The 24,285-nt window shown below is 48.4% G+C and overlaps 1 protein-coding gene across 3 annotated transcripts in view; it reads right to left on the reverse strand.

The window, feature by feature from the left end:
* Positions 1-24,285, reverse strand: part of PLXNA4 (plexin A4) — a 667,362-nt gene that overhangs the window by 164,777 nt on the left and 478,300 nt on the right. For all 3 annotated transcript variants that reach the window (XM_030574789.1, XM_030574885.1, XM_030574977.1), the window contains exons 7-9: positions 15,012-15,165; positions 9,985-10,084; positions 7,742-7,856 (exon numbers count right to left, since the gene is read on the reverse strand). In XM_030574789.1, the coding sequence (XP_030430649.1) occupies positions 7,742-7,856; positions 9,985-10,084; positions 15,012-15,165 (369 nt within the window). The remainder of the gene's footprint in view (positions 1-7,741; positions 7,857-9,984; positions 10,085-15,011; positions 15,166-24,285) is intronic.

Here is a 24,285-nt window from a genome sequence, read left to right on the forward strand (position 1 = left end):
ACCCATAGGCTAATAAGGCTATAGACTTAGGCCCTCCTATTTTTAGGCCCTAATTTTTAAGCCCTTTAAGCCCTCCATTCCATATTGAAGTAACCGCTGAGCGACGGTAGCGGGGGCCATTGGAAATTTTTTGTCTCATTAGATATTGCTTTGTACAAATTAATCCATCAAAATTGCAGATTCAGCTGATGATGGTTGTGATTTTGTCTGTGTGGGCTAAGTAAGTGTTTGTGGGCCCAAGCAATATTGAACTTCGTACAGAGTAGGCTTACACTGCACAACAGAAACTATGTCGAAGAAAGGAGGATGGCAGAAATTGAAGGAGGCCGAAGAAAGATGGGAAAGATAAGATGCAGTGCTGAAAGATATTCTCTCTCTCTTCTAACATTTTTGCCTCCTACTAAGTCTGGTGGTGAGGAAGTCCAGGCGAATACCCGTCCAAGTGAACCCACTGTGCCTGATGAAAAAGACCGGCTTCCCGTGACTCTAGCTGCAGTCTCACCCTACTCCTCTTAAGACTTTCCCAGTGATTAAATACAAAAATATTCTTCTCCAGTGATCCAGACGAGTGGGACATGACTTCTCAAGATCTCATGGCATATTGGACTGAGAAGGGCTGACAGAAATGCCAGAATCTAGATGCTGCCTTTTCATTGACAAAGCAAGAGTACGCTAATCAGAATCATTATCTGACCAAATCGGTGTTTGAATATGTGAAGCCTAACAGATTGGCAAGCGAGAATGGCCCATCTATTCACCTTCTAAGAAGAAAGTGAACTGTTTTTATTGCTGCTTGGTTTCTGATACCAAAAAGTGGGGAATGTTCTGTGAAGGTGATTGGAAGAATACTGCATACAGTACCAATCATGCAATGAGTGAGCAGCATGCATTGTCAGTTAGCAGCTACCATGTCCGAAAGAAAGTTAGTGGCAGAATTGATACCCAAATGGAAAACCAATTTTTGGAAACTAGTGCTTATTGGAAGAACATTCTCAGATGAGTAGTTGAAACCATAGTTTTTCTTGCTGAGCGTGGTCTGCCATTCTGTGGCTCAGATGAGACTGTTGGATCGAAACACAATGGCAATTAGCTTGGCATTTTAGAGCTAATCCTTAAATTCGACTCTTAGCTCAGCATCAATGAACATGCAAATCATGAAAAAGGCCATACATCACATCTCTCAAAGACTATTTGTGATGAATTCATTGCCCTGCTGGCAAAGAAGATGCTATCAGCCATTGTAGATGAGATCAAAGATGTGGGATATTTTTCAGTGTCCATTGACTTAACACCGGATGTGTCACATGTAGATCAGCTGACTGTCATCTTGCGTTATGTCTACCCAATGGAACAGTTGAGTATTTCATGACTTTCATAAACATCACCAACACAGGGGACAAATTTGCCTCGTACCTACTCCATCGAAAATGGGATTTGATGTCAGCCTTTCTTGTGGCCAAAGCTATGACAATGCAAGTAATATGAGTGGCAAATATTCAGGGATGCAGGCCAAGACAAAATGGTTGACTACATACCATGTGCTACACACTCACTCAACCTTGTTGGCCAGTCTGCTGTTTATTGTTGTGTTGAAGTAGTCTCTTTTCTTTTGGATTTGTCGAAGAATTGCACATTTTTTTTCTCTGCATCAACCAGTCATTGGTTGATTCTTAGAGATTCACCACCCAAGGGATGCCTACTGCCCAAATCACTCTCAGGGACATGGTGGGGTGCCAATGCTGAATAAATAATATGTAAATATGTTTGTACAGAAATGTTGGATGACTTCATAATTTTTTCTGCAATATGTAATTCATACTTAGGCCCTTCCCTCCCACGAGCCTTAGGCCCCTCATAACCTTAATTCGGCCTTGGCCACAGGAAACTGGTCCCAAATTAGGAACCAAATCTTGAGGTCTTTATTCCAACTTGTATTGACTTCAGTGGGTGAGAACTGAGCATGGAGCTCAAGATCTGACCCTTGGTAATTATATTCTGCCTATTTAAAATTCACCCTGCATGTTCAACTAGGGTATTCTTCTCTCCTTCTGTGGATCTTGTTCAGTGCTGCTGGTGCTGTTATAATGGCTGCCATGTTCCACCCCCAGGGTTGTCCCATGCCATGTCCTAGGCGGTGAAGAGGAGCCTATACTGCAAGGAAAATCTTGGCCCTGCTAGAGGTGAAGTAGATGACCTCACAGCACATAGGATTTAGGGTTTAAAAGAGAACTAGATAAATTCATGGAGGTTAAGTCCATTAATGGCTATTAGCCAGGATGGGTAAGGAATGGTGTCCCTAGCCTCTGTTTGTCAGAGGGTGGAGATGGATGGCAGGAGAGAGATCACTTGATCATTACCTGTTAGGTTCACTCCCTCTGGGGGGACACCTGGCACTGGCCACTGTCGGTAGACAGGATACTGGGCTGGATGGACCTTTGGTCTGACCCAGTATGGCCATTCTTATGTAGGATAATTCTTCAAAGCAAGCTGGTACCCTATCAAATCAGTAAATAACAATAAAAGACACAACAGTTCTCATCAGAACATACTGTACGAGACTATGAGAGAGACCAGCAAGAGAGTCAGACATATATGTACCAGGAGAAGTGAGGAACATCCGAGGAAAGTGGGACATAGACACTAGCTTTGACTACACAATCCCCTGAGAGATCATGTAAGAGGGGTCATGAATATAAGCACAGTCAGAACATGTGCTACCAGAGTGGGAAGACTGAGTTCACACTAGGCCTGGGGTTTGGTTTCAACATGCTGCAACAGGAGATAGAAAGACAGTCAAATTAAGGTGAGTGGGGCAGCAAATGGGCCAGATTGTGGGGGAGGGAACAAGTCTGATATGCTGAAATGCTGATTAAATAGGAGGAGTTGCTGGCAATTGCACATGTGATGAAGTTCCGTCAATGCTTGTTTGCTTGGCAAGAAGTCACTAAACTGCTTAGTTGTGTGTTTGCAAGACTGCAAATGGGATGCTTCGTCCACCACACTAGGACTTTAAGGTGGTATGAATTCCTGCTCAATTGATACTCAGATATATCCTTCTCCCAAGTGGTATGCAACATCCCCCTTCCCGGGGGAAGTGAAGAACTTCCTAAAACAGGGAAAGTGCACATCATGGTAGCAAGAAGGACATTAGGGATGGAGAGGAAAGACCAACAGAAAAAGGTTCACTTAACGACATGGTGTTTTGGATGCTCTGGAAGATGACAGAAAGAAGGCAGGCTGTAGAGGAGACAGAAACTGGGTCCCAACTGATGCCCACACTAGGCAGTGAAACATCTCATCCGCATTCATGAAAGGCTCCTGATGGGAGGTGAAGGGATAGCCATATCTGAAGAAGCTTGAAGGCCATATGGCTTGAGGAACCAGTGCTCCAGCACAAGCAGTTACTGGGCTTGGCAGGAATGGTTAAAGGACTAGAATCAAAAAGGACACAACTTGGAGACATGGAATGGAATTAAAAGAGGAAAATATTGGGCTGAATAACAGGAAATACTCACTGGAAAATCTCTCAGGCATCGAATAATGTCTCCAGGAGGTGGTGGAAGACCTGCCACTTGTGAAATTTAAAGGAGACTGGACAAAATAATTCAGAATATGCTCTGGGCCAATCCCCCATTGGCCTTTGTGGAATGGACTAGATGCTCTAGAAGGTCTTTCCTAGCTCCAGTTTCTTTGATTCTATGGTGTAGTTAACTGAAGAATGTCAAACATGTGGAGACCAGGCCAGCAACCGCACAGAACCTGCCCTGCATTCACGTGGCACTCCTCGTGCTTCCAGGCAGCAAACGACCATAGTTGATTTTGATTTTGGAGGTTGTTCGTCCCTATTGATGCTGAGTCATCTTTCCAAATACTCAGCGGTGCTTCATCTACATGAGGCAGCAGGACAAAGAATGTCATATCCTGATCTGACTGCTTTTTGCCAGATGCTGGGTCCAAAGTGAAAGATGATTGTGCCTGTGCCTCATTTGTAAACCAAGAGACTAAGATTTTTCTCAACCCACTTAGGAGAATACTGTAACTTTATGGGAGTATCGTCTACCAAACGGGGTGACTGAGAGTGCAATTCACACAGCCAAACATATGCTTTATCTCAGAAACAAATCAGCTGAAGGTATGAAGCAGCCACCTAAACTGCTGCTTACTTGTTCATGTTTTGAGAGAATAAAGCTACCAGCATCCACTCCAGTTCTCAAAAGCAGGAGGGTGGCACTCCATCTAGATGGCACCAGTTGCAGAGGAAAGGACCATTTTTGATCAAATAGCACTGCCACCTACCAGTTTTCTTGACTGGGTAACTAGGAAACTGCATGTACATTGCAGTTTGAACAAAGGGATGGCCAAGGATCCAAACCACAGTGGCATCGCACTGCAGCACCATCAGAAAGCAGAAACATGTGCAACAGAAAATATTACTTATGAGACGAGTTGAGGCCCCACTTGATCCAGAGGTGAAAGGTGGAAAGAAGCTGTGACAGGCAGGGGTGTTTGACAGTGGCCAATTCCTGATGATGCTTGATCCTAGGGAATAGTAGTCATCTGGTTGGGAAAGAACTACCAGAAACACCAAACACTGAACTGACGGACGGAACAGCTTGTCTTCCTGCCAAGTCCCCAGCAAGTTTCAAAGCAGACTAACAGTGAAGGCTGAGTCCCAACAGGCCAAGTACCGGCAATCTCCTGTCCATGAATATTAATGTCCTGCACAGTTGTCACTGTAGTTCAAGATGGCTGCCTCCAGGATTGAACTGTCAACCCACAGGCATGTTAAAGAAAGGGGTGGCTTCAGAAGTGAGAGGAAAGAGGATGGAGTAAATGTGTGGAGGCCCAGCAAAAGGACTGGGGACAGATTGGCTGGGTCACAGACCAGGGTACTATCCTATAGCCCCCAGAGATGCAAGGGTGTCATCTCAACATTGTCAATTTAAGGTTTTATACCTTACGAACCTTCACGGCCAGGAAGAACAGGGATTCCCAGCTTTCTGCTGTAATTCAGCAACAGTCTCTGTGCCCGGTGAGTCATGAGATATCAGACCTTGCAATAGATACTGGTCCCTCTGGAGAGGCGAAAAACAGGCCAGCTTGGGTCCTTTACCCGCCAGGCCAGAACGCTTTTATGCTTCTCCTCACCACAAAGTCATGAAGTGGCTTTCCATCTGTATTCTCCTGAGCTCCACTCGCTGTGACTGCTCACTGGGTTCCGGCCAGGCTGGGAGCAGCAGCTAGTTCTGGTGCTAATCCGTAGGGCCCAATACAGCACTGTCTTAGGCAAACGGCACTGAGGCCTCCCCTCGCCTTCCAGGGGCAGCTGCTTACAGCGGTGATGGACTGGGAAATCAAGGCTCCCAGTAACCAGGAGCACAAGCCTAAAAGTCTCTTCCTTCCCCCAGCAGCCCCCCTCAACCGTACGAGTGTGTCCTATCTTTGCAGCCCCCTTGGCTTCGGGAGCCACGAAGCCTGCTAGTCAGTGAGCATGGCAGCTGTAATGGCTTCCATCACTAACGCTCCCTACGTTCCTGTCTTACTTTCGGATGCAGGCCTCCAAGTCAAGCCTGGGAAAGGCTGACAACATATTATGTATCCGCGGCGCCTGGTCCACCATGCGTGGCAGGGACAACAACCCAGCTGGGGAGAGCTCTTGGCTCAGCTCAGAAATGCGGGCACTCAGACGCTGACAGCGAGCCATACCGCATCGGCTGGCGGCAAGCACCTCTGCGTTTGATGCCCTGACAGTTTGAGAACGGACTCAAACACAAAGCAAGCCCCGGCGAAGACAGCGCTTGAAAACAGAAGCAGAGCACTCCCCTGATCGAACAGCCTGTTCTTTTATCCCGCCAGCTCTCTCTCCAGTGGTAGCACTTTGATCACCCTCGCCTCTATTTCTGGCAGCTGGCTTCAGCTGTCAGACATTACAGACAATACCCATGTGCGACCTGTTACCGTGCTGAGGAATTGGGGTAGCCAGCCACTCGGCTGGGGTTAAGTTATTTGGCTTTCAGCCTGATCTCAGAGATGCTGACCCACATTAGCAGGTATCCAGCGCACAGAGCAGCAAGGGCCGGGCTCAACAGAGTGAGGGGAGAGTAGGAAGAGGCAACAAAGTGAGGAAGGGAAGGGGAAGGTGAGTTGAGGGAAGCATGAGACTGAGGGGTGGGAATGAGGGAGGGGGAGGGACAGGGAGAAAGTTGCAATGAGGGGGTGGAAGGGACAGAAATGGGGGATGGGGAGGGGCAGGGAGAGTGTTGCAGTGAGGAGGTGGAAGGGACAGGAAGGGGGAGGGGGAAGGATAGAGAAGGTGTTGCAGTGATGGGGAGTAAGGGGCAGGAATGGGGGAGGGGGAAGGAGAGGGGCAGGAAGGGTGTTGCAGTGAGCGGGTATAAGGAGCAGGAATGGGCGAGGGGGAAGAGGAGGGCAGGAAGGGTGTTGCAGTGACAGGGAGTAAGGGGCAGGAATGGGGGAGGGGGAAGGAGAGGGGCAGGAAGGGTGTTGCAGTGAGCGGGTATAAGGAGCAGGAATGGGGGAGGGGCAGGGAAGGTGTTGCAGTGACAGGGAGTAAGGGGCAGGAATGGGCGAGGGGGAAGAGGAGGGCAGGAAGGGTGTTGCAGTGACAGGGAGTAAGGGGCAGGAATGGGCGAGGGGGAAGAGGAGGGGCAGGGAGGGTGTTGCAATGAGGGGGTGGAAGGGACAGGAATGGGGGAGGTGGAGCAGCAGGGACAGTGTTGCAGTGATGGGGAGTAAGGAGCAGGAATGGGGAAGGCAGAGGGGCAGGGCAGGTGCTGCAGTGACAGTGCAGAAGGGACAGGAATGGGGGAGGGGCAGGGAGGGTGTTGCAGTGAGGGGGTGGAAGGGACAGGAATGGGGGAGGGGAAGAGGCAGGGAGGGTGTTGCAGTGAGGGGGTGGAAGGGACAGGACTGGGGGCGGTGGAGCAGCAGGGACAGTGTTGCAGTGATGGGGAGTAAGGAGCAGGAATGGGGAAGGCAGAGAGGCAGGGCAGGTGCTGCAGTGACAGTGTAGAAGGGACAGGAATGGGGGAGGGGCAGGGAGGGTGTTGCAGTGAGGGGGTGGAAGGGACAGGAATGGGGGAGGGGAAGAGGCAGGGAGGGTGTTGCAGTGAGGGGGTGGAAGAGACAGGAATGGGGGAGGTGGAGCAGCAGGGACAGTGTTGCAGTGATGGGGAGTAAGGAGCAGGAATGGGGAAGGCAGAGAGGCAGGGCAGGTGCTGCAGTGACAGTGTAGAAGGGACAGGAATGGGGGAGGGCAGGGAGGGTGTTGCAGTGAGGGGGTGGAAGGGACAGGAATGGGGGAGGGGAAGAGGCAGGGAGGGTGTTGCAGTGAGGGGGTGGAAGGGACAGGAATGGGGGAGGTGGAGCAGCAGGGACAGTGTTGCAGTGATGGGGAGTAAGGAGCAGGAATGGGGAAGGCAGAGAGGCAGGGCAGGTGTTGCAGTGACAGTGTAGAAGGGACAGGAATGGGGGAGGGGCAGGGAGGGTGTTGCAGTGAGGGGGTGGAAGGGACAGGAATGGGGGAGGGGAAGAGGCAGGGAGGATGTTGCAGTGAGGGGGTGGAAAGGGCAGGAATGGGGGAGGAGGAGGGCTGTTGCAGTGAGGGTATGGAAGGGACAGGAATGGGTGGTTGGGAAAGGAGGCAGTTTGTTGGTTTCAGTCAGACATAAGCATTGCCCTGCCCCCCGAACCTGGGTGTCTCCCCAGTGTCCCTTCTTACCTCTGGCAGCTTGACTCGCCCTTCCTGGAAGGAGCAGGAACGGGGGTCGTGGGTGCAGACGTGGCGATATTTGCACCAGTGACACCGATAGGGGCTCTCCACACAGGACAGACACCTGGGGACAAAGAGAGAAGAACTCACTAAACCCAGCCAGCCCTCAAGAACCCAGGGAGTGCACACACTCCCCTGTCAAGTGCCCCCCACTGCAGCCCTACGACTCAGAGGGGAGCACAGTCTCCACTGCCCATTCAGTCCTTGGTCTCTCTGTTGAGGCTGCCAATAAGGAAACTGGTTCATGCACGTGCCAGTTATGATGGTGGTTTTGGTCCGTGGCGGTGAGCACAATGGGCACGGCCAATGCTGCTGTGAATCAGAGACCTTAGGCCTCATTCCAAAGACACCTCGGTAAACCCAAAGTAACTCCAGAGAGGTCAACAGAGGTACCTGGGTATTACACCCCGTGTCAGAGAACAGAATTAGGCCCGTTATGACCCTTATCTGCCTGTATAAAATGGCTCTGAATGCACCTTTTCATCTCAGCTTTACTGACCCACTTTCCAAGTGGAACAGGGTACAACTCTCTGGTGAGTACAGGGTTAATTTGGCTCAACTCCCCTCTGCCCTGGCACAGGGTGGACAGGGGGAGGGCTATCAGAGCAGCTACTGGGGAGGCAAGCTCATCACCCAGGGTCAAAGGACAGGTCGGCTTTTTTGTTTATTTTCCCTATATGTTACCATCTCTTGCTTTCTTGGGGGAAAGCCAGGCTGACTGCAACTGCATGTCCTTGCTCATTACTTCTTTGTGTCTTGTGTGGACTCACTAGGAACTGAACTGAGATCAGCGCGTCAGACGGTAGGACTCTCAGTTGCTCCCTGCTCACGTGTTCATCTGGCCAGGATGGCCAATGCAGATCCCACTCGTGTAACGGAGGGTTTAAATAGGGCTACGGGGGAATTTCACTAGCACTGACGTGCCATTTGATCCTTTAAACATGCATGTGTGAAAAATACCACCCAGCCACATCAGGCAGACAGCATTTCTCCGTCCTCTCTGAAATCTTGCTCTATGTCAATCCACCCTAAGCTCTGATGCAAAGAGCTGTTTTTTAAATTGGTAACAAGTGCTTACTCTGATAAATCAAATTAAAAATGGATAGCATATTATAGTTTGTCAAGTCAGAAACGAAAACATGCCATAAATATTTAACACCCCATCACTTTCTTTTCTTTTTTTCCCCCCCGGCTGCTGCGGGGACACGGAAATAGGATTTGCCTTTGCTTGTGAATCACTGCGCTGCAGTAATTATCACCTCTTGGCACTTCCAGAGCCCTGTCTGGGAAAGATGATGGTCTGGGCACAGGAACACAGCCCATCTGCCTTGCTCAGGAACAGAGCAATCCACTGAAGAGGGGTCCGTCCTCTGCCTTGGCATATGAATCCTACATACTCATCTCCTGTGCAGTGACGACTCTAGTCCCACATCAGATGTTCTAAAGGAGAAGTTCTCAGTGGATTGGTCCAGACCACCCTGCTCTTCCCATAATGCTTAACAGGATGGGAGCTCCAGCCAGATCCCAGATACACAGCAGGAGGATCCAGGATGGAAAAGGGGTTCCTGGTAGGAAAAGATTATTCTATGGCCAATCAGCCTGTGGTATCAATCCAGTTCCTAGAGAACAGTGTCCACATCACACACAAAAACAAATTTACCATTAATTGGCCCTCTGTCCATTCAGGGTCCAATCCTGCCAATACTTAGTACCGAGCCAGGTGCTAACTAACTGGAGTGGTCCCAGTGACTGGTGGCATGAGCAAGGATTGATAGAGCACAAGAGTGTGCAGGATCAGGCTTCACATGAGTAGCCACTAAAGTCCACGTGGCCATTTGCCGAAGTTGTGACTCAATTTCCACTCAGTCAGTCCTCAGATAAATCCCTACTGATGTGGTGTTTTGCCTGAGTACAAACCAAGTCAGCTCAAAGTCCATTACTAGGAAGTTTAATAAGTTGTTTCCATGTTGTCCCGCATGTTTCCAATAGCAGGGTACCTGTCACCCAGCATAGGCTAATCTGTGGGATAGATGTTCTACCAAGCCCCAAGAGACATGACTGCAGGTCTCCTCGACACCTAAGTGGCTGTCTCTGTGCTGCCTGGAACAGCTAGGGTGGGCAGCTGGGAAGGATTCAAAGCAGCATGATAAGGTTGTGGGGGGAAGATGCACGTCAGGGGAATACAAACTTACGAGTTGTGGACGCTGCAGTTGTAGAAGACAAAGCTGGTGCTGGCAAAGGTCATGCCTGTCTCCTTGGACTTGAGCTGGAGCTGGACAATGTGATGGTCTCCTGGGGAAAAAGCATAAAGATCATGAGAGGTGACTGGATGATGGTATTAATAACCAAATGAATTATTAATGGCCAGGTCAAAAATCTGCACCATCGCACAGCCCACAGCAATATGGTCAAATGGGACCAAGAGTTTTATGGCACAATTTTTAGGCCCCCAGCTTGGGATGTCTAGGGCTTGATTTTCAGAAGTACAGAGCACCTCCTGCTTCCTTAGGTTTCAATGGAGGGCTGGGTATTCCACTGTTAGGGCAAAAGTGTCTCAAGCCAGACACCCAAAGATTGAGGCACCAAGAATCAGTGGTCACTTAAGAAAATGCTCTTAATATTCTGAAACCTTATCCCAGTAGCGCCCAGAGGCCCTAATTCAGATCAGAGGCCTGCACAGAGGTAGAGAAAGTCTCTACCCCCAAAGAACCTGCCATCTAAACACGCAAGACAGAGGTGAGATGGGGAAGAGACACAGGCACAAAGAGGGGAAGTGACTTGTGCAAGGTCACACAGCAGGTCAGTGGCAGAGCTGAAAATAGAGCCCAGGCCTCCTGGCACCCAGTCCAGTGCTGTGTGTGTTTGATCTGAGCTGTCTGCCCCTAATTCAGATAGTGAGGTCCTGGAGACAGGGTCTGCCTTTGTGTTTTGTACAGCATTACTCACACTGATCGTGCGTGACAAATAATGACCAACAATACTACTTCATAACTCTGCTCTGTTGCCACATCCCCTGCCTGCAGACTCTAGACTTCTCCACGCAGGAGGCTGGACTCGATCTAATACTGCAGGGTCTTTGCCAGCCACAGCTTTTATAGGCTTGTCTACATTTTAAATGCTGCAGCAGCGCCACAGTAGTGCTTCAGTGTAGACACTACCTACACCGACAGGAGGGGTTCTCCTGTTGAAATGGGTAATCCACCTTTCCAAGAGGCAGCAGCTAGGGCGACGGTAGAATTCTTCCATAGACCTAGCACTGTCTACATCAGGGGTTAGGTCGGCTTAACTAAGCCACTCAGGGGAATGGATTTTTCACACTGTAAGCGAAGTTATAGTGATCTAATTTCCTAGTGTAGACCAGGCATAAGACTGTACCTCAAATTGCTTATAAATGTTAACTAAACTAAAGCTTTCAATACCTCTGTGAGGGAGAAAAGAGAGAAATAGCGACAATTCTACCTGTCACTGAAATGCAGCTGCTTCTGGAGTGGAATGTAGCTGCTCTTAACAATGCTATGCACCACTTCATGAATAATAAATTTCAGTAGACAGAAGCCTGCAATGCCACATGGTGGTAGGAAATAAAGCCAATGGGTAACATTTTCCAAAGCACCTAAGTAACTTACAAGCCTAAATCCCATTTCCAAAGGCACATATGCATTTGTGACTTAGGCTCCTTGGTCATTTATAGAGCCCTGTAAATCCATAGATATTCACTTTGTATCCACGGACCATTTTTGCAGATGGTGGATTGGATGCTGATACAAATACAGGCCTCTAAATATACGCTCTCAAAGGCAGAGAAGCAGCTTTCTGCAGCTCATAGCCTATGAGGCTGCTTCCCTGCCTTTCAGAGCCTATATTATTCCCAATCCCCTAGAGAGAAAGAGGAAGTGATAGATCAAGACAGGAAGCAGAATCCCCCCATGCTCCTACCATGGCAGTTTAAGCAGCCAAGCAATTTTGGAAACCCCTCCTGACTTCATTGCCATTCCAGGTCAGTCAGAGAGAGAAGCCAGACTGACTGTACCCTGCAGAAACAGCTGCCTCCCTCGCCAGCTGACTTGGTATGGCACAAATTAATCAGTGGCTGGGCAACCAGAGAGCACCCTTGCCCTCCTCCTGTATACCTAACTCTTGCACCCCCCTCCTGAGCCCACGTGGGGAAACTGACCTAGAATCACAGAGAACCTGTCGTTGCTCCTCATTCCCTGCCACAGCCGAGAGGTGCCGGGGCTCAGCTCTGGCAAATCCTGACAAAAAAGCACTGTAGCCCAGTGACTGTATTCCCCTTGCATGTTTCCACAGGGAGAATAGTGGCTGATGCAAAGAAACTTGGATTGGTGAACTCTTTAAACCACAAGCTGAGGACTTCAATAGCTCAGACATAGGTCAGGGGGTTGTTACAGGAGTGTGTGGGTGAGATTCTGAGGGCTGCGTTGTGCAGGTCAGACTAGAAGATCATAATGGTCCCTTCTGACTTTAAAATCTATGAGTCTATGAGACTTAATAAATCACAAGCTAAACAGGCCACAGACTATTTTTCTTTCATAGCTTAGTTTGTGATTTTGAAGCATTATTGAGGTGAGAGGTTTGTTTCATTATTTTTAATGTAAAAAGCTGTTTGTTCTGATGCCGGTTGTATAATCAGATTGATGTTTAAAATAACAATAATGATAATAGTAATATTAATGTGCACGTTTATTAAGCTATATAGCTTTCTTATACAGTACACAACACATGCACACAGATACTCCAGGTAGTGTGCTGCTGTGGGTGTGGTGCATATGTGGATACAGATAAAAGACGAATTGTGAATCGCGGGGTGAATACAAGTTGATTTCTGTGGACATGGATCGGATGAAGATCCACATTTCTGTAGCCACATAGGGCTTTAGTCATTTAGGTGTTTTGGAAATCATTATCCAATGTAATTTTTAGCTGTATGTGTCACAGGAACGGAAGGGCACGCCTGTTCTCCGTCGCTGGGGACTCATTTTCTGGGTGAATGTTCTGCCCCCATTTATTTCTGCTGATTGCTGCTAAAGGCTGGGAGCCTGGGTGGGGTGAGTGTGACCCAACGGGGGCGCAGTGCTACATTCACAAGTGATGAGTGAGAGGTGTAAGTTAAACTCCCTTACAGACAGGCCCTCCTTACACCTCCTCTCCTGAGTTGGGGTGAACCCAGGGACCAGCCTGCTGGGGGGACGTGCAGCACCTCGGGTGGGGGTTCTCCTGTGAACATCACACTGTGCTGAGTCCCGAAGGGGGTGCCCTCTGCGAACTCCACCAAGGCCGATCCCCGTGTGAATAGCAGCCCCGGGGGCTGGGAGGAGCTGCTGAGTTCCCCAGGGGATTGCCATGCTCAGGTGTATGTTAAGTCTTTAGGGGGTTCCCCGAGGAATACCATACTGGGGGCTCAATACCATGCTGAGGTCTCTTTCCCCCACCTAATCACATCTCTTTGCTTCCTTCCATGCTGCTCCTCTCTGAGCATGCTCTCCCAGAGCAACCTCCATGCACCACTCTCATCCCATAGGGAACACCCACTGCTCACAGGCTGCCAGCCCCCCATCCACAGCAGACACTGAGCCTCCCTTGGAGCTGACCCCTCCCCCCATAATCCAGCTCCCAAATCCACCCACTCCTTTTCTCACTCCTCATCTACCTGCATCCTCCGACCACTCCACTATCATTAATCCTTTCTGCCTCTCCACCAACTCCAAACCCCGCACACTTCCCAGTCGGCTCCCTTGGGCCCACCAGCAGCGGATGTTATATGCGTGAAGTAACTGCAGTAATTTTATGATGAAGGAGCCCATGTTTAATTCAAGGCTTTGACCTGGCTGGTCCTTCCACCTCTATTATTTTCCTCCTCACCGGAAAGATTCATTAATCAATCAGACCAAAGCAAGTTTGACAATTCATCTCCACATGCACTTGTACACACACACGCATACACACTCCTGAATACATTGTGCCACCAGCACTCGACTCTGCTGCCCACCTGCTGCCGATGGCTATGACAGCTCTGTTAACTGCTTCATATTTAACAACTTTGCCAGTGCTCTGGGGACTGGCTGGCTCCGGGGGTTGGGAACAAGCTATGGAACTTCCCACCCCTCTCTTCAATCCACCCTCTGGCAGACTGCACCAAGGGCTGTATTTTCAGAGGTGCAGAACACCAGCCATTGACGGTGATGGGAGCTGTGGGAACTCAACTGCTCTGGAAATCAGACTCTAGAAGTGCCCCTTTTTCTCCGTCACTCTAGTGTCACTCCTTTCGTTTGTTCGTGGCTCTGAGCCGGGTCCCTAATGGACAATGGTCCACACCAGAGAAGTCCCTATCACAAGTGCTGCTAGCTAGCATCCTTCTTGGCAGGCTAGTCAACAGCAGGCAAGGATTGAGTGGGAAGTGGAGACAGGAACTGCCTTCTGACTCCTTAGCTTACTCCAGAATTGAAGCGCACGTGGGGAGAACTTGTGGGTCTCCAGGCATCTTTTACTGGGACTAAATTCACCGCTAGAGCTCACAAATAACACAGAGAATAAGAATGGCAGCTTCTCCCTGCACCTGCCCACCTGCCTGTGACCCAATTTAAGGCCTTGGGGGAAGCCTAGCAGCATAGGCACATCTTACAGTGTCTTGCTGTGCAACTAGGGGGAGCTAGAGCCCTACATGCACCTGAAATATTGCGTTCATTTCTGAGTGCCCCATTGCAGAGGGCTGTGGACAAACTGGAGACAACAGAGGGAAGAGAAACCAAATGGATCAGCGCCTGGCATGGAAGGATAAGCACATCTGGCTTGGGTATGGGATTATTATGGGAAAGGGATAGGATAACAGACTGCAAATACCTGAAGGGTGTAAAAGCCAGAGAAGAAGAGACTGATTTAGGGAGCTGCATGCAGAGATGTAACTAGGAGGAGTGTGATGAAATTAAGGAGGGAATCATTCAGGCAGAATAGCTGGATAAAGTACCTGACACGGAGATGTACTGGTCTGGGATGCAAGCCCCATCATTTGAGATGGATAAGACTGGACTGGACAAAATGCTCGTAAATGTGCTGTTGCTACACCAGCACCGTTAGGGCCTGTACGGACACATGCCCAACCAATAATGTGCTGTTCTCCCAGCTGCTGTGCTCTCACCAGCAGGTCAGAGGGAAGCAGCGCACCCACCCCAGTGTTCACTTAGGGAAGGCCTGAGACACTCACCGTTCTCCATGATGATCTGGGGCACCTCCTTGGCAGCTGGGGAGATGCACTGGATCTGGTTCCCCACCACCAAGCCGTCCATCTCGGAAAGGTCCTCGAAGGTGCAGTTGACCCCTGCTGACAACTCAGGGACGTTGTAGGTCTCCAAGACCAGCTGCAAGCAAAGGGGGCAGGAGAGAGCGAAAGAGAGTGCTGAGCTCAATGACAGACAGATGAGGCCAGCAGAAGAGAATTACACTGGAGAGGTTGGACAAAGAGCCTCTTGCTAGATAAAGGATCCTCCTTCAACAGAAAGCAGTGACTCTGGGGAGTGGGGGATGGAATGCAGATGTAAACACAAGTGGCGTGTGGCTATGCAGGGGCGGTGGCTGCTGCTTCACCGTGCAGGGTGAGTTCAAGTCGGGTCAGTGGCGTGGCGTGCTCGACATCGGTCATGCAGGTGTAATATTGGCAAGGGAGTCTTTGGAATAGGCTGTGAAGACTGGGGCTTGCTGGCCCCTTGGCACAAGGTTTCTGAGGAAGGTGACTATTACTCACAAGAGGCACTCTGCGGACTACAGAGAAACTGTAGCGCTCCAGTCTAACTCTCTACGCCTCCTCTCCTAGCATCACCAGCAGAGGGAGCTCTCTGTCACCAACAAGTTCCTGTGTATAGAGAGTCCAGTTACAGCCTTCAGTAAGTCACCAGCATCCACTCCCGCTAGTGGGCCAGCTGAATTACTTCACTTTTACAGGCAACTCAGAAATGCCTGCCCCGTTTGATCACTCGGTTACAGGAGCAGCAGGCCCCGAGGTCACGATGGGTTAGGGCACTAGCATCATAATTAAAAGGACACTCTGGAATCCCTGACATCCACTGGCTTTGCCACTAATAAAGTGTAATGAAATAAACAAATCAAACAGCTGGTTTCCAGGACGTTCACGTCTCACAAAGCCTCACTGGGTTTCTTACCATTTGGAATGGAAGATCCATTTTATATGAGGTCCTGCTTATGATTCTAATTATAACTCTGCTCTCAGTCAGCTGCGTCCACCCCACCACCCCCACATGCCAGGGTAACAAACCATGGCCACAAATATACAGACACCAACAGTGGCAGCAGGTTACTTCCACACTAGTAGCACAAGCCCCCTGCCAGCGATCCAAGGCATTACTTCGCTCATGGTTAGTAAATACCAGAGCCTTATCCTTGCTGGGGCCAACCACTAGAGGGTGACATGATCACATATGCTCAACCAGAGTATTACATGCTCCCCCATTACATAAGCTAGTTCTGAGCATGAGGTCCGTGACAGTCTGAGTCTCATCTAAGACTCAATCACATGCAGCGGGAGCGCAGCTACCGGCATAATGGACCTGTTCCTCTGCCCATCCATGAAGCAGTAGAAGGAGGGAACAAAAATTCCACTCATTGCCTTCCCATGGTATGTTCTCATCACCCAGTGAGGTTCATTATGGGATTTATATGCCTTCCCCTAAGGCATCCAGCATTAACCACCTCAGAGACAGCAACAGTGCAGAAGAGAGGGACCATTAGTCTGACCAGTTTTACAATTCACCTGTAAATTCATTGCCTGGTTAAGGAGAGCAGTTTGTTTCTGCCAAGTTATGGGAGGGGAGAGGGAGAAGCCCTGAGGACTGGGGTGGGCTTGTTCCCGGGACAACACATAGTGCTTCTATTGAATGGCTCCACCTCTGTCACTTCCTCCCTCCCACCAATGCACCCGGACCAGCAGTGGAAGGGAAGGCTGGAGCTCTCACCAGGCCGCTGCCCCAGGCAGGGAACTTGCTCACAAGTGTGTAAAATGCAGAATGCAGATTTGTCACTTCTCCGAGCACAGTCACTAAAGAAAAGGCCTGAAAAGCTTGGGCACAAATGTGACAAGCCTGGAGCTGCCACCGATGAACAAAAAAAGCTCCTGCTTTGGAGCCCCTGCAGTGGGTAGAGAATGCCCTCTTCTCTAGCACCTTTCTCCTCTCACACAATCCATGAGTAACAGCCTAGGATTGAGCCAGACCCACATGTGACTCCCAATTTCCTGGGCACTTCTGCTGCCAAAGAGTCAATGTTGCCATGTGGACAATACCTTCCATAGGTCTGAGCATGAGCTGAGCAAACAGGCACATTCCTTACTCTCACGTCAGGGAAGAACTTGGCATGATTGCAGAACAGGCTCTCCCCTAACCAGAAGTGCCCAAAACTCAGTGTAGTCTCCATGGTCCAATCAGTCTTTGACTTGTGCTAGGGTTTGCCAATAAACCATCTGAGATGGTGGTTACTGTGCTGTGGACACCAGTCCACTAGGAGCTGACTGAGACCCAGCAACTCAGTTCATATGGGCCATCAGACAGCAATATGCTGAGGACAAGAATAGCTCTGGGCTGACTTGCACTGCCATGGTGACTCAATAACCCTGAGGCAGTCATTATTCTAACATAGGAGAATTCAAAGACTATTGAGAGAACTAAAAATAATAAGTTGCACTCCCAGAAGAACAAACAATTTATGATGTTTCTGATCACTTTTGTTGTACACCTGGGAAGGTTAAGTCACAGGAAAGGTAAGAGGCGGAAACAAAGTACAGGGACTGGACATACAGGCTAAAAAATAGACCTCAAATACCCAACCCTAAATACCTGAGGGATGGTCATCTAGTGGACCTTGAGCACTCCACTGCGCCCACAAAGAATGGGGAGCTACTGACTGGCTCAAAGGAACATGGAAGGGAGATGGAGCTTTACATTTCTAGGCAGTGAGTTCAAATCCAGCCCAGGTCAATATGACCAGAAAGAGTTACCATGTGGCAGCTGTTCAGTGGCCTGTATAAAATAGGCCCCAGTTCAGTTCCTACTGGGCACACGTTCACAACACAAAAACTCCAATATAATGGGCACTGCTGACAGGTTGGAAACTGAATGAGTCCTTTACAATGAACTCTCTTCTTGTCCCTAGAAAAGGCCTTTCCACAAGGAACAGAAACACTCGTTGCTCCACTGGCATCATAACTGTCCTGCTGCCTTTAATAGCTCTCTGCCACAGGGGCCACATCTAGCACCGAGGAAGAGAGGGAGTTGAATGCAGCAAAGCATAAACCCTGGCAGAGATGGGCTGCAAGCTGCTATTTCTAGCATCCCCATACCTCTGCTCTGGGGTGTTCAGTGTTGAAATTGTACCAGGCCTGGGTGCTTTGGTAGTTCAAGAAAGAGACCCTGGTCCATGAAGTGAAGGGAAATTGAAGTACATTAAATGGTCCTAGCACGCCTCCCCACTGCAGTCCTAGAAGCTGAATTCTAAGACAGCCAATGCCAATTGCCCATATTTTGCACACGGCTATAGAGTCCAATATCTTTGGTGTCTGAGGTAAAGAAGTTGGCTGCAATGGGTGAAGCATTCCTCTTTGATGGCTCTGTGGTTCCTCTTCAGAACTGCATTCAGCTCTTCACAATGAACTGGAGAAAATAGTTCCTAACCTTTTGTAACTGTTGTTCTTTGAGATGTGCTGCATGCATCCATTCCACCCGTGATGTGCACCACCCTATGCACAGTCATGGAAATTTTTCCCTCAGTGGTACCTGTCGAGGAAGCTCGAGCGCCCTCTGGTGCCATGTGCCCATGCATGCTGGTGCAAAGGGCCCAGCCATCCCTGACCTCCCTCAGTTCCTTCTTGCTGAGCAACTCCAAAGCAGAGGGGTAGGAAGGGGTTGGTGGAATGGACACATGCAACACATCTCCAAGAACAACAGTTATGCAAGATATACTTACTGATATCCAGGCTGGGGATGGCATCCAATGTGAAAGGTGCCTACTGGTGGAATCTCTCAGGCAGCAGGTGGGAGAGCTACAGGAGGAGGTGGCTAGGCTGAGGAACATCCATATCCATGAGCAATTCCTGGACAGTATCCATGTGGAGACAGCTGACGTAGCTGTCCCAGTTCACAGGACTACCGACACACCAGTGGAGGAGGAGATGCCGCAGGGTGTGTCTGACACACCAGTGGAGGAGGAGATGCCTCAGGGTGTATCTGACACACCAGTGGAGGAGGAGGCTCAGGGTGAACACAGCCAGCTGGTTACTTCTAGCAGCAGGCAGTGCTCCACCGCTGCTGTGAACCCTCCTGCTGTGGTAAAAGATAACTGTTATGCTCTTCTTGATACAGGAGAGAAGGAATCGCCCCCAACAGTTAAGGAGGTGAAGCCTCGTACCCCTAAGGCTGGGAGGTCTGCTGCCACCACTGATAAGAAACATAGGGTAGTGGTGGTTGGAGACTCTCTGCTGAGGGGGACGGAGACACCCATCTGTCGCCCTGACCGTTCATCCCGGGAGGTATGCTGCCTGCCAGGAGCCCGTATCCGAGATGTTACAGAGGCATTGTCGAGGATTATCAGGCCTTCTGACTACTACCCCATGCTACTCATCCATGTGGGCACAAATGATACTGTGAGGTGTGACACTGAGCAGATCAAGAGTGACTACAGGGCTCTGGGAGTACGGGTTAAGGAGTTTGGAGCGCAGGTGGTATTCTCTTCGATTCTTCCTGTTGAAGGTAGGGGCCCAGGCAGAGACAGATGCATCGTGGAGGTGAATGCCTGGCTGCGAAGATGGTGTCACCAGGAGAGCTTTGGCTTCCTCAACCACGGGATGCTATTCGAGGAAGGACTGCTAGGCACAGATGGCGTTCACCTTTCGAAGAGGGGAAAGGCCTTATTTGCGCACAGACTGGCTAACCTAGTAAGGAGGGCTTTAAACTAGGTTCGACGGGGAGAGGTGAGCAAACCCCACAGGTAAGTGGGGAACAAGACCTGGGAGATGGGTTGGAAACAGGAGGGAGCACGGGCTATAATGGCAGAAAGGAAGGAGGGTCAGGGCAAAGCTGGGAGGCAAGATCAAACCAGTATCTTAGATGCCTATATACAAATGCAAGAAGTATGGGTAATAAGCAGGAAGAACTGGAAGTGCTAATAAATAAATACAACTATGACATTGTCGGCATTACTGAAATTTGGTGGGATAATACACATGACTGGAATGTCGGTGTGGATAGATATAGTTTGCTCAGGAAGGATAGACAGGGGAAGAAGGGAGGAGGTGTTGCCTTATATATTAAAAATGTACACACTTGGACTGAGGTGGAGATGGACATAGGAGACGGAAGTGTTGAGAGTCTCTGGGTTAGGCTAAAAGGGGTAAAAAAACACGGGTGATGTCGTGCTGGGAGTCTACTACAGGCCACCTAATCAGGTGGAAGAGGTGGATGAGGCTTTTTTCAAACAACTAACAAAATCATCCAAAGTCCAAGATTTGGTGGTGATGGGGGACTTCAACTATCCAGATATATGTTGGGAAAATAACACCGCGGGGCACAGACTATCCAATAAGTTCCTGGACTGCATTGCAGATAACTTTTTATTTCAGAAAGTTGAAAAAGCTACTAGGGGGGAAGCTGTTCTAGACTTGATTTTAACCAAAAGGGAGGAACTTGTTGAGAATTTGAAAGTAGAAGGAAGCTTGGGTGAAAGTGATCATGAAATCATAGAATTTGCAATTCTAAGGAAGGGTAGAAGGGGATACAGCAGAATAGAGACAATGGATTTCAGGAAGGCGGATTTTGGTAAGCTCAGAGAGCTGATAGGTAAGGTCCCATGGGAATTAAGACTGAGGGGAAAAACAACTGAGGAAAGTTGGCAGTTTTTCAAAGGGACGCTATTAAGGGCCCAAAAGCAAGCTATTCCGATGGTTAGGAAAGATAGAAAATGTGGCAAAAGACCACCTTGGCTTAACCACGAGATCTTGCGTGACCTACAAAATAAAAAGGCGTCATATAAAAAATGGAAACTAGGTCAGATTACAAAGGATGAATATAGGCAAATAACACAGGAATGCAGGGGCAAGATTAGAAAGGCAAAGGCACAAAATGAGCTCAAACTAGCTATGGGAATAAAGGGAAACAAGAAGATTTTTTATCAATACATTAGAAGCAAGAGGAAGACCAAGGACAGGGTAGGCCCACTGCTCAGTAAGGAGGGGGAAACAGTAACAGGAGACTTGGAAATGGCAGAGATGCTTAATGACTTCTTTGTTTCGGTCTTCACTGAGAAGTCTGAAGGAATGTCTAATATAGTGAATCCTTACGGGAAGAGGGTAGGTTTAGAAGATAAAATAAAAAAAGAGCAAGTAAAAAATCACTTAGAAAAGTTAGATGCCTGCAAGTCACCAGGGACTGATGAAATGCATCCTAGAATACTCAAGGAGTTAATGGAAGAGGTATCTGAGCCTCTAGCTATTATCTTTGGGAAATCATGGGAGACGGGGGAGATTCCAGAAGACTGGAAAAGGGCAAATATAGTGCCCATCTATAAAAAGGGAAATAAAAACAACCCAGGAAACTACAGACCAGTTAGTTTAACTTCTGTGCCAGGGAAGATAATGGAGCAGGTAATTAAAGAAATCATCTGCAAACACCTGGAAGGTGGTAAGGTGATAGGGAATAGCCAGCATGGATTTGTAAAGAACAAATCGTGTCAAACTAATCTGATAGCGTTCTTTGAAAGGATAACGAGCCTTGTGGATAAGGGAGAAGCGGTGGATGTGATATACCTAGACTTTAGTAAGGCATTTGATACGGTTTCGCATGATATTCGTAGAGATAAACTAGGAAAGCACAATTTAGATGGGGCTACTATAAGGTGGGTGCATAACTGGCTGGATAACTGTACTCAGAGAGTAGTTGTTAATGGCTCCCAATCCTGCTGGAAAGGTATAACAAGTGGGGTTCCGCAGGGGTCTGTTTTGGGACCGGTTCTGTTCAATATCTTCATCAACGATTTAGATGTTGGCATAGAAAGTACGCTTATTAAGTTTGCGGACGATACCAAACTGGGAGGGATTGCAACTGCTTTGGAGGACAGGGTCAAAATTCAAAATGATCTGGACAAATTGGAGAAATGGTCTGAGGTAAACAGGATGAAGTTCAATAAAGATAAATGCAAAGTGCTCCACTTAGGAAGGAACAATCAGTTTCACACATACAGAATGGGAAGAGACTGTCTAGGAAGGAGTATGGCAGAAAGAGATCTAGGGGTCGTAGTAGACCACAAGCTTAATATGAGTCAACAGTGTGATACTATTGCAAAAAAAGCAAACGTGATTCTGGGATGCATTAACAGGTGTGTTGTAAACAAGACGCGAGAAGTCATTCTTCCGCTTTACTCTGCGCTGGTCAGGCCTCAGCTGGAGTATTGTGTCCAGTTCTGGGCACCGCATTTCAAGAAAGATGTGGAGAAATTGGAAAGGGTCCAGAGAAGAGCAACAAGAATGATTAAAGGTCTTGAGAACATGACCTATGAAGGAAGGCTGAAGGAATTGGGTTTGTTTAGTTTGGAAAAGAGAAGACTGAGAGGGGACATGATAGCAGTTTTCAGGTATCTAAAAGGGTGTCATCAGGAGGAGGGAGAAAACTTGTTCACCTTAGCCTCCAATGATAGAACAAGAAGCAATGGGCTTAAACTGCAGCAAGGGAGATTTAGGTTGGACATTAGGAAAAAGTTCCTAACTGTCAGGGTAGTTAAACACTGGAATAGATTGCCTAGGGAAGTTGTGGAATCTCCATCTCTGGAGATATTTAAGAGTAGGTTAGATAAATGTCTATTAGGGATGGTCTAGACAATATTTGGTCCTGCCATGAGGGCAGGGGACTGGACTCGATGACCTCTCGAGGTTCCTTCCAGTCCTGGAGTCTATGAGTCTATGAGTCTATAAGATTAGTTATTCATTTTTCTTCTCTGAGTGATTGCTCATTGCATTCCACTGTAGGTGACTCATAAAGTAGGAGGAGGGAGAGGCGCTCATGTGTACACAGACTGGAGTAAAACTCATCAGAATGTAGCATCATATCTGGAGTACCAAATAATGCCATAATAGGATGTGAAGGTGTGAAGGCCGCTCTACAGATCTCCTGGATAGGGACTTGTGCAAGGAACGCTGCCGAGGCTGCTTGTGATCTTGTGGGATGTGCCATCACTTTGCTTGGCAGGGAAATCCCTGTTGAATCCCACACAAATGCAGGAAGTTATCCAAGATGAAATTCTTTGTGAAGAGACCAGGAAATCCTTCCTTCTGTCTGCTATGGCCTTGAACAATTGAGTTGACAAACAAAACTGTTTAGTCATGTCTATGCAGAATGCCAGCACCCTTCTAACATCTCATGTGTGCTGATGTTGCTCCTCTCTATTGGCATGTGGCTTTGGTAAGTAAATTGACTGGTTAATATGAAAATTCGATACCACTTTGGAGAGAAATCTTGGATGAGGGTGCAAGCACACTTTATCCTTAAAAAAGATTGTGCAGGGCGGTGTAAATGTCAGAGCACACAGTTGAGAGATAGGTGCAGTAAGAAACATGTTGTTAGAGGATAAAATGGTGACCTCATGATCTTCAATAAAATTAGGTTCAAGTCCCAGGGCAGAATAGGTTCCTTTATTTGAGGGTACAACCTTTCCGGGCCCTTCACATATCTGATTGTCATATCATTAGAGCATACAGAATAGTTATCTACATGAGTATGAAAAGCTGATATTGCTGCCAGGTGGACCTAGATAGAAGATATTACTAACGCTTGCTATTTTAGGTGCAGTAGATAGTCCAGGATATGCTGGAGAGGACTGCATTGGCTAGGCTGCAGACTGACAAGACCAAACAAAAAAATGCCTCCATATTGACATGTAAGCAGCTCTGCTAGAAGGCTTTGTACTATTTAACAAGACATAGTGAACTTGCTCCGAGCAAGACTCCTTTCTAGAAGTTAGTCATGGAGCCTGCAGGCCATTAAATGAAGGGTCCACGGATTAGGGTGGTGCAGTCAACCATGATCTTGGGAGATCAAGTCCAGGTACAACAGGAATGAAATTGGAGCCTCCACTGACAGATCCAGTAGAGTGGAAAACTAGTGCTGTCAAGGCCATGCTGGGGCTATTAATATAATCCAGGTCTGGTCCACTTGATCATTCTCAGCACTCTATATATGAGTCGGATTTGGGGAAAAGTGTAGTAGAACTTTTTCATCCACAGTAGCAGGAAAGTGTCTGTGATGAACCAGGACTGTGGCCTTGCAGAGAGAAAAATTATTGGCATTTCCTGTTGTCCTTGGTTGCAAAAGTCTATCTGGGGAGTCCCCCACTGCTGGAAAATGCCTCTGGCAACATCCAGCTGGAAAGACTATACATGGTGACTTGTAAATGATCTGCTTAGGCAGTCCGCCAGCTCATTCTGCACCCTG

The sequence above is a fragment of the Gopherus evgoodei genome, chromosome 1 (genome assembly GCF_007399415.2).
Source record: "Gopherus evgoodei ecotype Sinaloan lineage chromosome 1, rGopEvg1_v1.p, whole genome shotgun sequence".
Classification (NCBI taxonomy): Eukaryota; Metazoa; Chordata; order Testudines; family Testudinidae; genus Gopherus; species Gopherus evgoodei.